This window comes from Malurus melanocephalus, unplaced genomic scaffold, assembly GCF_030028575.1.
Source record: "Malurus melanocephalus ecotype Western Australia unplaced genomic scaffold, MMel_1.1 scaffold_8, whole genome shotgun sequence".
Taxonomy (NCBI): domain Eukaryota; kingdom Metazoa; phylum Chordata; class Aves; order Passeriformes; family Maluridae; genus Malurus; species Malurus melanocephalus.
In genome coordinates this window covers 1852246-1865755 of record NW_026623240.1, presented here as the reverse complement: position 1 = coordinate 1865755, position 13510 = coordinate 1852246, and the positions used below count along the sequence as shown (strand labels likewise).

Below are 13510 nucleotides of genomic sequence, written 5' to 3'. Positions count from 1 at the left end.
TGGCAAGGTTCCTAACAAGGTGGATAATAAACTACACATACTTCTTTTTAAAGGAGAACTAGGSTTGCATTCTGCATATGAGCACTTAACATATTCARTTATGGACTTTTTCCCAATTTTYYCCTTTTATTTTTATRTTTGGCCMCAATTTAAATGAAACAGCTAGGGTATAGCTTTATATTGACTACTTGAGAGAGTACTCTTGAGGCTACAAAGCATTAATTTCATTCCTTTTGCTCTCATAATTTGTAATATTGTTTCTAATCTGTATTTTAGTTCAAAATTAAATACTTAATTTTCTTTCCTTTTTACCTCTAGATTGCACAATTGGATATGACAGTTCGTGAACATAAGGGAGAAATGGAACAACAAATAATTCAATTACAGTGCAATTTAGAGAAGTCAGAGTTGGAAATAAAGGAATGCAATAAACAGGTAATTCTTGCTTAATTAGACACACAGTTTCCTTAACAAAGGACAGCTGATTCTGTGAGAAAGTCTGGTCCTGGGACACAATAGCTGGCCAGATTTAATTTAGGAACTGAAAACTCTTTTTTTTTGTGGGGAGAGGGAAGGAAGTACCTTAATAACGTACCAATAAACATACTTTGTCACTTAAAACTATAAATTTTGCAAGGCTGTAACAGTGTAAAAGCTAAAACCTATTTTTTCAATAAAAAACCTATTTTTTATCACTTTCATATATGATGCAGCTCCCAAACTACTCTTTTAGTAAAGGAAAATGTAGACAAAATAAAAAATTGACAGAGGAATCCAAAGTCAGCAGTAAAAGTGACAATATTTGTGAGTTTTCTTTGTTTTGTATGTGTGTTTGTTTGKTTTTTAATAAAATTATTCTAACTTTGGTAAAATATTTTTTCTGATTTAATTGCATTTTATGTTCAGATTGAGAGCTTAGAGAAGAAACTCCAGCATTCTAAAGAWGAGCTTCGTGAAAAAGAGTTTGAATTGCTCCAGAGAGATCAGGAAATAAATCAGCTGAAGAAAAAAAGAAAATGAAAGAAAATAATATAGCCCAGAAGCTCTTGGAAAGGTAAAACATACCTTGGCTGCACAAGTAATTATCGATTTTTAATGCCATTACTCTACTGCCTAGAAGAAATTATATGGTGTCTCTTTAAGTGTCATTACTTCTCCCAGAATCATTGTATTTTATATCCTTGTGTTTGCTGAATCTTAATCCCCTAAAATTAAACTGGTTTAATTAGATTAAAATTACAAACTTAATGGCACACTCTTAATTGTTTGCTTTCTRTGGAGAAATTTGATTACTGGCTGTCTTCAGGGACCTGATTTTCTGGCTATGGACAGCATGGTCTTCCTTGAAATGAAAAAAACCAATATGCTGAATGAGAGCTTCTGACTTGGGMACCTATCTTGTGAAAATTATTGCATCAAAAGGGCAGTGAGATCTGCATGCTTGTCAGAACGAGAAGTGAGAATTTTTTGGCCAGTGTATGGTAGTGTATGGAGGGACTCAAGAAGATGGCTAACTTAATGAATTATACAAATCTTTGGTTTGGTRCATGAATCAGTCACTACAAGTATAAATGGGATCTGAGATAAACAAACTTTCTGCAGAATTAAGTTCGGTCAAGCATGATTCCAAGCTGGAGCTAAACATCAAAGCCAAAATGGCCTCTGCCACTTYGATTATGCTGTATTTCTGCGTTTCTTTTCCCTTGGGTGAGATGTCAGTGAAGCCTTATTTCTGTGTGAACACCAAAGGCATTTGATCTGTGTTCTAGAGCATGAGGGCTTGGCTATGTCACAACTGAATAGGAAGGTTTTTCACTGCAAATTAAAGCAATGTCAGCTCTTCCATCTTGAATTCTCTTAAGTTATTGACAATGTTCCAGAACAGGACAGTGATTGCTGCTACCTTTCACACATACTGTTAACAATTTCCAACTTCTCCTAAGGGATGATTGTGAAAGAAAGAATTTCCTAGCTAGGCCCTGTACAATTGCTGACTAGACCCTTTCTTTCCAGACAAATTGCTAAAGAATACCACGTAGAGAGAGGCCTAAGAATGATWTAAGAAAGGCTTCGAAAATAGACCTATGTCCAGTCATGTTCCTTAGGAGACTTGGGATAAGGAAATGAAATTTTATTTTCATTGGAGTGAAGATAAAAAACCATGGGATTTTGGAAGCATTCTATGTAAAATATGAAATAYGTTGCAGAGGGCTTCTGCCTCCACCTAGAATATGATGTGGTTCCTTCTTTGTTAAAAATTGAGTATATTTATGTAAGAAAACACTTTTTCTATTAGTTTCTCCATGGCAGACTGATTGATCAGTCTTCCACTGAAATTTTCTGTCCTAGTTCTAAAAACTAAATTGCCTAATCTGTCTAGGGAATAGAGGGGCAGTGTGTCTTGCCCAGGGCTACAGTCTGTCTCATTCTTGTTCTTCTTAACACACTACCTTCCTTGCTCATTACAGAAAATATATTAGTTCAGGGAAGGAACTGCTAGGAGGGTTGATTTCTGTTCTGGTCCACTCTGTCCCTTTAGGACTCATAAAATAACCAGGTCACAGAGTTTTCAGTTGAAYCTTTGTTTTACTCTGCTTCAATCTGCAGTGAAGATTTTGTAACATCACTCTGCTACCCTTAGAAGCTGTAAATATTCCAAATAAAGGAACTGAAAATGTCTTACTGAACATAAGGAATGGGTTTTTCAYTTTTCTGGAAAATTGAAGTAATTACCTTTATTAAAAAAAAAGGCAGATTGGACTAATAGCAATCTTAATTTTTGTGACCATAGTTCCTTTTGAAATGAGAAGCAAAATTGTATTAAATTGGTAAGTGAAGTAGGAAAAAATTACACTGATTGACWTTTTAAAAGGGTGATTTTTACAATGTTTTTGAAAAAATGTGCATAGCATAAAAAAATTATTAACTGTAAGCTGCTCATATGCTACTTACGAGTGTTTGTGTACAGGATGTATAGCACTCCTCATAAAGAATAACCACCTAGCTAAACACAGATAAACAGAGAACCAGCATAATCTCTTTTAAAATTCATAGTTAACAGGAACCATAGTRTAATATGATGTGAAATAGTAGTGGCTGGTACAGTCTCTTGTACCCTGCCTAATGTAAACATAGCTGCTGTGTATCATGTACTAAAGAGACTTAAAACTCTGTTTTTTCTAGAAATGATCTGTTGAATAATTAGATCCAGCATATACACTTGTTTTTAAAAGGAGGGGTAGGGGGAAGATAAAGCTCTAGAAATTAACAGAAGTACTCCGATCTCAAAAATGCTGTTTGGCTGCATTTATTTCTCTATACAGCTTACATTTGTGTTGCTATTTTTCTTGCTCTGGCAGACATCATAGGTTTTTTTCCTCTTGATACTTGATACTGTAATACTGTTGATGTCGTCTTTACAGGCACTTCCTCAGTTGATAGAAACTTAMGTAGTTGGGAACTTAAGAACAACTGTGCAATCCAACATGAAACCTTAAGCCTTACACGGAGGAGTTATTTCAAAAGATAGTACTGTACAAAATTTACATTATACAAAATTTTTACAGGGATTTGCATATGAAGATTTCTTCTCAAAAATATTCTGCATAATACCTTCCTACTTATCTGCTAGAACTTATTATGTAGTGGAAAATTTGTAAGTTGTGCTCATTCAGAAGCAAATGCACTCCAGTTACAGTAACAGGGAACAAAAAAATAACATCAGTGTAGGGGGTCAGCATTTGAGAAGGAAGCCATGGACTTGAGACCTGTTGTTAGTGTTCTTGAATTTTTATGGTAATTTTTAGTAATGAGGAGTTACATCTTGGTGCAAATTGATTTAGAAATGTAATTAATCAGAGATACTTTGTTTCAGGAGCAAGAAGTGTGAAGAAATGACTGCTGCTCATTGAACAAGCAGCAACCCAGGAATGTGGTTACTGGCATCATAAAGGTGCATTCAAAGAGGAAATTTTAACATTGTATTTCTAACTAAGGAATGTAGTTATTTGTACTAAAGCAGATGACAACCTTTTTATTTTTCCTACTGTTATTGGGATATTGCCTTCATAGAATAACGTATTTATTTTTTATACTTAAAAATAAAATTATATATCCTAAGTTGTAGGGATTAATTTCAGCTGTCATCTTTTTTAAAGTTTTTTTTWAAATKATGTACTTGTTTCCTRTCTCACTTCTAATTAAAAGCACCATGGTACTAYCTTATCAACACTTTTTGTTTGGGAATATTTTATCTTTTTTGTACGCATGCAGTGTTGCAGACACAACACCTTATTCAAATTGACATATTTGTAAGATGTTTTGGGACACTGATTTGATCATAGACACCGGCAAAACCTGCTTGCTTTACTCCAAGCAGTATCTTTAAGATGCAAAGGGTTGTGGGACAGGCCATAAAGCTTGAGCTTGTTTCTTTTGTTATTTTTAATTAAATGAAAATCCGTACAAAATTTTCATTGATTAAATTTGCATCATAACTGTGTGTTGTAAAATGTATTTATTTCCAGGTTTCCAAAAGTACTACACAATTTAGCTGGTATGAATGGCTAATGGCCCCGCTTTTAATATTTGCATAAGCATCAGAAACTGCAAATATGGTTTTGAGGCCTCAGTCTAAKTCTGATTAATGCACACATGATTTATGTGCATTAAGACGAGATTCATACTTCAGAAAATCAAGTTAGTAGATTAGTTGATGTACAGAAGAGGAACAGAATTGAATATATTTYAGTTTAAATACCAGGCCTCAGTTAAGTGTTTTGCATATTAAAAGTGGATCTTGGCCAACAATCCTATCTGACGTATTTCAGCAATTCTGCAAGTGGCAGTGTGCTAAACTCCTTGGGCAGTACTGGGCCTTTCACTTTATGTAAATATGTTCCACAAATGCCACATGGTCTACATTAAGCAGTTCTACAAAACCAGCCACACGTTCTGCTACCAGTGATAAGGGCAAGATACCCTCACCTGAAGTATTTCTGCATTTTCAGATTATTTATTCTACTATTATGAAAATTATGATGTGGCAAAACCCACTGTTATTTACAGAAATAAATATATTGTGTGTTTTAAATCAAGCTAATTGTTTCTCTACATGACTGGAAAGGATATACCTTAGAATTAGGTTGACCAGTGCAATAACTTTTATTTTTTAATTCTCTTTATGCACATCACTTTGCTTCAGCCTAAAAGTACATGCATCAAATTTCAGACAGATTTTTAAAAGCAGTGGAATATATAAGCCCTTCAAATCAGGATTTCAAGTGGTAAATATAACCAATCTGTAATTACAGCTGCATCACAACGCTAGTGGAATGCCACTACCTAGCATTGCATAAAGCCTTGTTTGCTCCTCCTACATGCACTAAATATAAATGTGCATGAGCAGCAAAAGCAATTTGCCTAATCTCTGAATCAGCTAAATAGCATTTGCACTAAAATTTTGTCTGTATACTGTCTTATCTGGTTAAACTTTGGGTTGGACTGGATAAATAAGTATAATCATAATTATATTTTATCTTTAGTTATTTTGCTGTTTTGCTGTTATTGTTGCTTGCCTGAGAASTTAACGATTCCACTTATACTGTTCAAGTCAATTTATTTCTTTTGGAAAGGATGGACTTTTTTTTAAACATAATTTCATAATTTAAATATTTCTGTAGTGTCCTATTTTTTTTCAGTTAATAACCAGTTTACATCTATACAAATACTGGAACACTGAGTTCATTCTTCTGAAGTGCAYTGCATTGACATGGGGTTTTTGAATCTTGGAAAACATTTTACTGTGTATAATGGCACTGCAATTAGCTGAACACTGTTCATTAGGCTAATTGTTTATTAGGGTATTTTTTTTCTGTCACTCAGGAAACAAGGGACTGATTTTCTTCCTGAATGTAGTATGCCTACAGTTACTGTATGTTAAACAGGAATTGCACTGAAGTGCCAGTCCAAATGCCTCTCTGTTTAATCCAGTTTATATGCAAAGTATTTTCTCCAAAACTTAGACTTTAGGCTAGTTCTTATTTTTTTTAAATTTCTGACTTGTCAATTGCAGAGTCAAGTGTTGAAAGAGATTTCAGTCTTAGCAAGAATGTAGTGAAGCTGGTCTGTTCAACATCTTCCTTTCAGGTCTCCACTGCAGCATAGTTGCTCACTTTCTCTGTTCTTGACTGGGAACACTGCCAAAATGAAATGTGAGGAATCTGTCCAACAACCTGTCTCTTTCAGAATTCACATCCCATTTTTCAATGGGTTTTTTTTTCTGTAATGCTTATCAGGACTCTAACAATAGTAAGGCACCAGGGAAGAAATCCATTCCTCAGTCTGTTACAAAAGAACAAGGAGGGTGCTGTAGGTGTAGGAATTCTGAACAGCTTTAGCAGAGGGATCGCTCGGCTGAAACTGGTAAATTCCTGGTGCAGTTTACTTTCCATASATGTGAGTAGAGGACTTGGCACTACAGACTGACTGTAACTGTGGCAAGGCTTTTCCTGCCAGTACTGTGCAAGCTGGTTATTCTATTAAAAAAAAAAAATCCATGTAGTTTACAAATGCCTCATTTTATAGATTAATCAAGTTTTGTATTAAATAGAATCAGTTTTGGTAATGCAGATTACAAGCACATGTAGAAGCATCTGCTTCTATTTGTCTAGTTGGAGATTATCCCTTAATCATGCAAGGTCCAGGTGTGCATTTTCAGATTTGTTGACTCAGGGATGCTGGAGATACCATTAAAGGCCAGCCACATTATGCTGTAGGTACATTTACATTGTTGCTCCTCTGAAGAATTGAACCACTCAGTGAAAAGAATGGCAAGAAGAAATGTCCTCATTACAGGTTGCTCATCAGGAATTGGACTGGCTCTAGCTGTAAAAATGGCAAAAGATGAACAGAAAAGATTTAAAGGTAACAATCTATCTGTTCTTAATAAAAACATACTTTTTGAGATGGTGCTGTTTTTTTCCCTGTGATTTAACAGGCATTTGTATTCAGTTTTATGACTTGTTTCTGGTTTGTTTTCCTATTCTACTGTCAAGAAAAKACACTGAAAACATACTGTTCAATTCTACTTTTGAATTTCTTGAAGATTTTAGAACCAGACTGGGAAATTAATGACAATATATGTTGAAAATAGAATGTTTTAACTTTTAGTTTTTATCTGGTTTCTATCACTGATATTTAAAATCTAGATGTACATGCAATGTTCTTTGATAGTGCTCAGTAAGACTGCCACAATAAAGAGTTTATTTCTGGTAMGTGTTGTTTCTGGTGTGTTGCAGTGTATGCCACAATGCGGAATCTGGCCAAGAAAGAACCACTGGAGGAAGCTGCAGGTCACAGGCTGGGCAAAACCCTCGAAATCAAACAACTGGATGTCTGTGATGAACAGTCCATTAAAACCTGTGTCAATAGTATCCCTGACAGAAGGATTGATGTCCTAGGCAAGTACAGGATGTGTGTGCTMTGAACAGATATCAGATTTCTACAAAACATTGTCTCAAATACCCAGGAGAAGTTTCATTAGTGTATTTTTTAAATTGTCAAAGTAATAATTACTTAGAGTATTTGGTTCAAGATTCTTAACACTTCAGGCAGATATGAGTGGATTAAATCTTACCCTGCTTCTGTGAAGCTTGTTTTCCCTGCCTACAAAGGAGAAACTTGATCAGAGAGGTGTTTTGGCTAAAACAATACATATTTTTAGTAAATGTGAGAAATTTTGCCTAAACTGGCACCTTCATGAGCAAGACTTTCTACCCTATTGAAAAAGCATAGCCCTTTTTACAATGAAGGTAACAACTGTCTKTACTAAGAAAGCAGCAGCATTTGGGAATTAGCAAGTAAAAGAACAAACACAAAGCAAGTAAGGATATYTTCATTTTGTATTGAGAATTGCAATTGTACTTTACAGTCATTCAACAAGAAATGTTTGCATATAGCTTTGCTAAAAATAAATATTAGTCTTTTATTRAGATGGAAATGCTTACACCATCAGCTAATAAATCTTACCTAATAGAAAATTATGGACCTGCTTTTTTTTCTGATTAATTATTAAAGCAGTGCTTAACAACAATTTCTGCAAAATTTATTACACTCTRATTTGACATACTACTTCTAGTGCAGAATACCAGTCCTATCATCATTCCCCACTTATAAATATCCAGAAGTCAAATAAAAATCAATGGAARTGTGTTTTGGTTTGTTTGTCTATTTTGTCGGGGGTTTATTTTCTCTTGAAGATATGAATGTTAATAAAACAGAAAATAGATCAAAATATGGTTTGGTCTATCACTCTTGGAAGGTTTTTGTTCATTTCTATGCGTATTGGCTGTAGCTTCCAATACTTAATACTGAATTATAAATAAATACAGGTAATTCTTGACTCATTTTCCTGTAATCCTTTAATACTTTTTAAAAGRATTAATCAGAAATAAATGAGTTAAAATGCAAAATGTCAGATAATTTGATTAAAAGCATAATTAAAAATAAAGACATATGGAAATGTCGAGTGTATTTGGAAAGCCTTAGTGACTAACCTTTTTTTTTCATCCTTTCTTTAAGGATTATTTAGGATCATTTAACCCTTAATCCTCACATTACTTTCAAATGCTTTCCAGTAAAGATTACAAGTGTATGTTTATGGAGGTTTTTGCTTGCTGTTGTCTCCCATTTTGTGCAGTGAGCAATGCTGGAATGGGGCTCATTGGACCTATTGAATGTCAGACCATAGATGAAATGAAAACTGTGATGGATACCAACTTCTTTGGCCTGGTTCGACTCCTGAAGGAGATTTTGCCTGACATGAAGAGGAGAAAGAGTGGGCATATAGTTATAATAAGCAGTGTCATGGGAATACAAGGTAAAGTTGGTTTTTCCTGTTTGCTTGAACTAAGAGTTCTGTATTCAAAGTCTAAAGCTTTCCTCTTTTTATCTAAAAAGAAAAAMAATTCTTAGGAGCTGGCATTCTGACTCTTGTGTTTTGTAACGCTAAAAAACTCAAATCCAGGGGTGGTTTTATGGTGGGTTTTATGCATCCAGGTAGTTTGTTACTACACAGCTACTATCATGGTATTTTAACAACAAAAGCTGCAGARTAAATTTTTTAAAGAGTTTTAACTTAGACTATACATATTTCTAAATTTTTTCTATTTTTATTATCTGGAAAATAGGCCTTCACATTGCTTTTCTCTTTCCTCTTGGAAAAAATTATGGGAACAGACAAACATGCTTACCACACTCTCTACAGTACACAATAATAATAGAATAAAATCCTGGAYAGCTGCACCACCTTTTTGTAAAGTTTTAGTCTCATAGAACTTGAGAGTCAAATTTTAGTGCCAGATAATGACATTCCTACTCTTGTATTCCATCCTGTCTAGCTGTGGTTTTTTTTCAATTATTACAACTGTGACATTGATCTTACCTGGATTATCCTGGTGAGGAGGTGTTCTCCATCAAACTCCAAGAATAGGTATTTTAATACAATACTTACATTCCACCTAAATGGATTGATGTGCTTTTTCTAATTCACTCAGATGCAAGCTGGATCTCTTGCATAATTGTATCTCCTGCAATACACTCAGCCTCTGTTAATCTAGAGCCTATTAAAGTCTTGCTGATAAATAATGCAGATAGTGTTTTATGTACAGACACTTTCATATCTTAGACTACAAAATAATATCATCCAAGGAGACGACAGCATCAGCTAGGACGAGGAAAACCATTAGGCAAGCATCTTTCCTAGACTAAGCAATTTTGAGAACACAGGCACAAAATACTCTTTAGATTCAGTATACACAAGGATTTTTCTGATGTTTTCCCAGAAGACTATAAAAATTTTGGGAAAACACCTGAGTTTTTAAAATTAAACTACRAGTATGTTGGGTACAATCACATTCTCAGGATGTTTTGTTTGTACCATCAGGCATCTTATTTAATGATGTTTACGCGGCATCTAAGTTTGCTGTGGAAGGATTCTGCGAAAGTTTAGCTATACAAGCACTCAAGTTCAAACTGCAGTAAGTATTGCTCCACTGGTGTCAAATATATTTTAGATAGTTTAAAATATATGTAGAGGTAGTAAAAATATCTTTTAAGCTTGCTGCTAAACAGACTGAGAAGCCCTTGAAAATTGTACATCACAAAAGGCATAGAAATACCCATGCTCTTCATGCTATGTAGGCAAATAAAAAGATCTAGCTGTTAAAATAAACATGTTCTCTTGAACAGTTAAAGGCTATTAGAAAGGATAATGGCCTTCTTAGGCAATTCAAAGATAAAAAAGTTCAARGGCTCATCACAGAGAGTGAGCAAGTGCAAATCCACCAGAATGTTACACAGGGTGAGATAGCTGCAATGAAGGGAGGTGGAAGGAAAGTGAGAAGTGTGGTGTACTAATTTCTAACATTTTAGTAAGTATTTAGAGACTGGTCCTGTTCATCATGTGTATGACCTTAGTTTGATTTGTCACATGTATATCCACACATGTAATTCTGCTACTGCTCTTTGTGCAAAGTCCAACAACTGGTGAATGCCCATGTGTGTCTAAGCGTTTAAGCCTTGTGGAAAAAARGACAGCTGCTGTTGTGGAATTTCAGAGACAAAATTGTGATTGTGCAGATTGTTCTGCAAAGTCTGGAGGGATTTTAAATAAATGTAATGATACACTTAATATATCACAATTCATAATGAGATTTCAAGAGTATCAGACASAGCAAAAAGGAGGTTAAAGTAAGGAAGTATAATAGGAAAAATTCAAGGTCCAATGGGAAGAGTGATACAAGAGAAAAGGCTTTAATTTCAGCAGTAGCTGCTTTTCTGCTGTGAAGGTCAAGAGCTTGATTTAGTTCTAAAGAAGAGCCTTTACAACATCCCCTGAAGAACTCAAGGCTAAAAAGATGCCCAATCCCAAAGAATGTTTTGATAAACACAGTGGCTGGGAGTTACTTTACTGCCTGAGAAAAGAACCAGGAAAAACCTGACCAGTAACTGTATTTCCATGATTTGCTATAATATACTACTGAGCAAAACAAAGTTTTTCAGAYTTGGCAGCAGCCAGAACCTGTCCACCCACGGTAAAAGTCTCTATATTGTATTTTATTATCATAGAGTGGTGGGATCATAAATTATGTAACACTGACAGCTCAACAAAGAAAATCACCAACACGTTTGGGCAATTGCCCCATCTCTTTCAGCTACTCYATCATGAGAAGCAAAGGAACTTATGCAGAATTTTGTCCAGAAAATAATGAATTTTGTTACCATTCATTAATTATTTTTCTTAAATCTGCTTTGTTCTTGTGAATAAATCACCTTTAGATTCCACAGCCATGAGACAACAGGTAACAACTGCACTCATTTTGTCATGGATTAAATCATAGCACTTCTCTGAAAATYAAACTATGCAGATTTCTACATCATCATATGTGGATGGGTGGGAGGAGCAGGAAAGCAAAAATGCAGTATAGATTGCCCTTATAGAAGGTACTGTTATATACTGCTTGCTAGTGCAACTCCTCAATATTCCTTTTCGAGACAGATTGAGAGGTATATTTTCCATGGAGGATAGTCAACAACCAGTAGACCTTTTTTTTGAACAGGTTAAGTTTGATTGAACCAGGGCCAGTGGTTACAGAATTTGAAAGAAAAGTGTTTGAAGATGGAATGAAAATGGATCTTTCAGCTGCAGATGAAGAAACAGCTGAGATGTTTACTAATATTTACCTTAAAAATTACAAACAAATTTTCCAGAGCTTGGGACAAAGTGCTGAAGATGTTGCAGAGGTAACTCATCAAAAATTCATCTTCTTTTAAATTTTTTTTCTTCATCATTTATAAATGCAGTGGTTGGTTGGTGGGTTTTTCTGGCAGAAGCATTAGATTTAATAAAATGGAATATACACAAGTAAAAAGTGTTTTTAAAAGTTTAAGAGAATCTTCAGAATTTTAAGCAAAAGCATATAAAATAAGAAAAGAATGTTGATTTTGAAGTATTGAAGACAACTATGAATTGTAATTTAAATACTACTGAGATATCAGATGCTCTTTGCATCCACACAGATCTCCCACCACTGGAAAWGCCCTGTCCTCTCCATCTCACTAATAATCCCTCCACTAAGGGAAGTTCACTCAGCCACCACAGTCCACCAAGGCTCAATAGAAGAAATATGATGTTTCTGGTGCTTGGGGCTTCCTACAGGAAGACAAGTTTAGGCAAGCTGTGGGAGGGGATGATGATTTCAGGTGTTTGCTGGTAAGGAATAGCTTTGGTGTCAACTGAGGTTTCACAGAACTTGCTGCAAAATGCACTGTCCTGATCCTTTCCCAGTGAAGGGAAGGATTTGCCTTTTGTGGGCATATAAGCCCACAATCATTTTGGAAGACTATTCAGGATACTTAGGTGTCAGGTGCTATCACTATGCTTATTTCTCTTAAGAAAGAGAAATACTTCTTATGGCCTTAAGATACTTTAAGAAGAACTTCTAATGAGTTCTATTAAAACAATATAGAGGGTTTTATATAATTCTAGCACTTTATTCTTCTACTTTTCCACAGTTTAACTGAAAACTGGTATTTTACTATTTTGGTAAAAGTACTTAAAAATGTTTATTTCTCCTTCTCTACAGCACACAATAAAGATAATTCTTGCAGAAAACCCACCTTTTCGCCATCAGACCAACACCYTGTATACTCCAATGACAACTCTGAAGTATGCAGATCCAAATGGRGATCTACCCATTGACATATTCTACAAAATGGTTTTTCAGCATGACAAAATCTTCAGTGCAAGTCTCAACTTCATCAAACTGCTACGGTGGAGAAGTAGAAAGAGCTTTGACCTGGGAAAACCCTCACAATAAGTATGAGATTATATAGTGCAAATTGCAATTACTTCTTGTAGCTACTGATGACACAGTATGTTGTCATTCAAATGCCTTTGGTCTGTAATTATGAAAAGGCATGTAAGAAGCTTGTTTGAGCTCAGCTAAGATATTCAGTTCAATGTGTATCTCTCGAATGTTACAGTTTGCAAAGCCTTGCAATTAAAACCCTCTAACTATAGGTTCATTCTGTTTAGTGTTTGCTTTTTCCATAGATGTTTTCATAGGAGCATGAATGCTGACTGATATTTGCGTATTCAATATTAACCCAATCCCCTTTACTTATGAGAATGTAATGCACACTAAGATGTGTACAGTATGCAAAYTGTTTAGATTCTTAGTATCATAAAAATATTACATGTTTTTATTTATTAAGATAGAATTAGCATAGTAATCCMTCAATCACATTGGTATTCTCATTTCCAGAAGCCAAGACCTATTTATCAGCAACGTAAGAGAAAGTTTAATCAATCTTAAAATGTAACAAATAGAATATTTATTATTAATATATATTTACCATAAAATTCGGAATGCTTCCTTTATAGGCAATGGTGACTAGCATATTGCACTTAGTGAACAATAAAATGATTTTTAGAAGCATCATAACATAA

General features: G+C 34.7%; 2 protein-coding genes across 3 annotated transcripts in view; both read left to right on the top strand.

The window, feature by feature from the left end:
- CCDC18 (coiled-coil domain containing 18) overlaps positions 1-4062 on the top strand; it is a gene marked incomplete at its 5' end in the record, with an annotated part of 21753 nt that extends 17691 nt beyond the window's left edge. The window contains 3 exons of the mRNA XM_057373157.1: positions 319-435; positions 907-1054; positions 3875-4062. Coding sequence (XP_057229140.1) covers positions 319-435; positions 907-1020 — 231 coding nt within the window. The remainder of the gene's footprint in view (positions 1-318; positions 436-906; positions 1055-3874) is intronic.
- On the top strand, positions 3899-13510 carry LOC130578142 (retinol dehydrogenase 8-like). 2 transcript variants are annotated; one of them, XM_057374036.1, is made up of 7 exons: positions 3899-3952; positions 6856-6924; positions 7299-7460; positions 8699-8878; positions 9944-10037; positions 11619-11802; positions 12645-13510. In XM_057374036.1, exons 2-7 carry the CDS (start codon positions 6894-6896, stop codon positions 12876-12878), a joined length of 885 nt encoding a protein of 294 aa, XP_057230019.1. In that variant the 5' UTR covers positions 3899-3952; positions 6856-6893; the 3' UTR covers positions 12879-13510. The 2 variants fall into 2 exon arrangements, with proteins under 2 accessions (XP_057230019.1, XP_057230009.1); XM_057374026.1 differs by lacking the exon at positions 3899-3952 and having other exon boundaries at positions 4169-6924.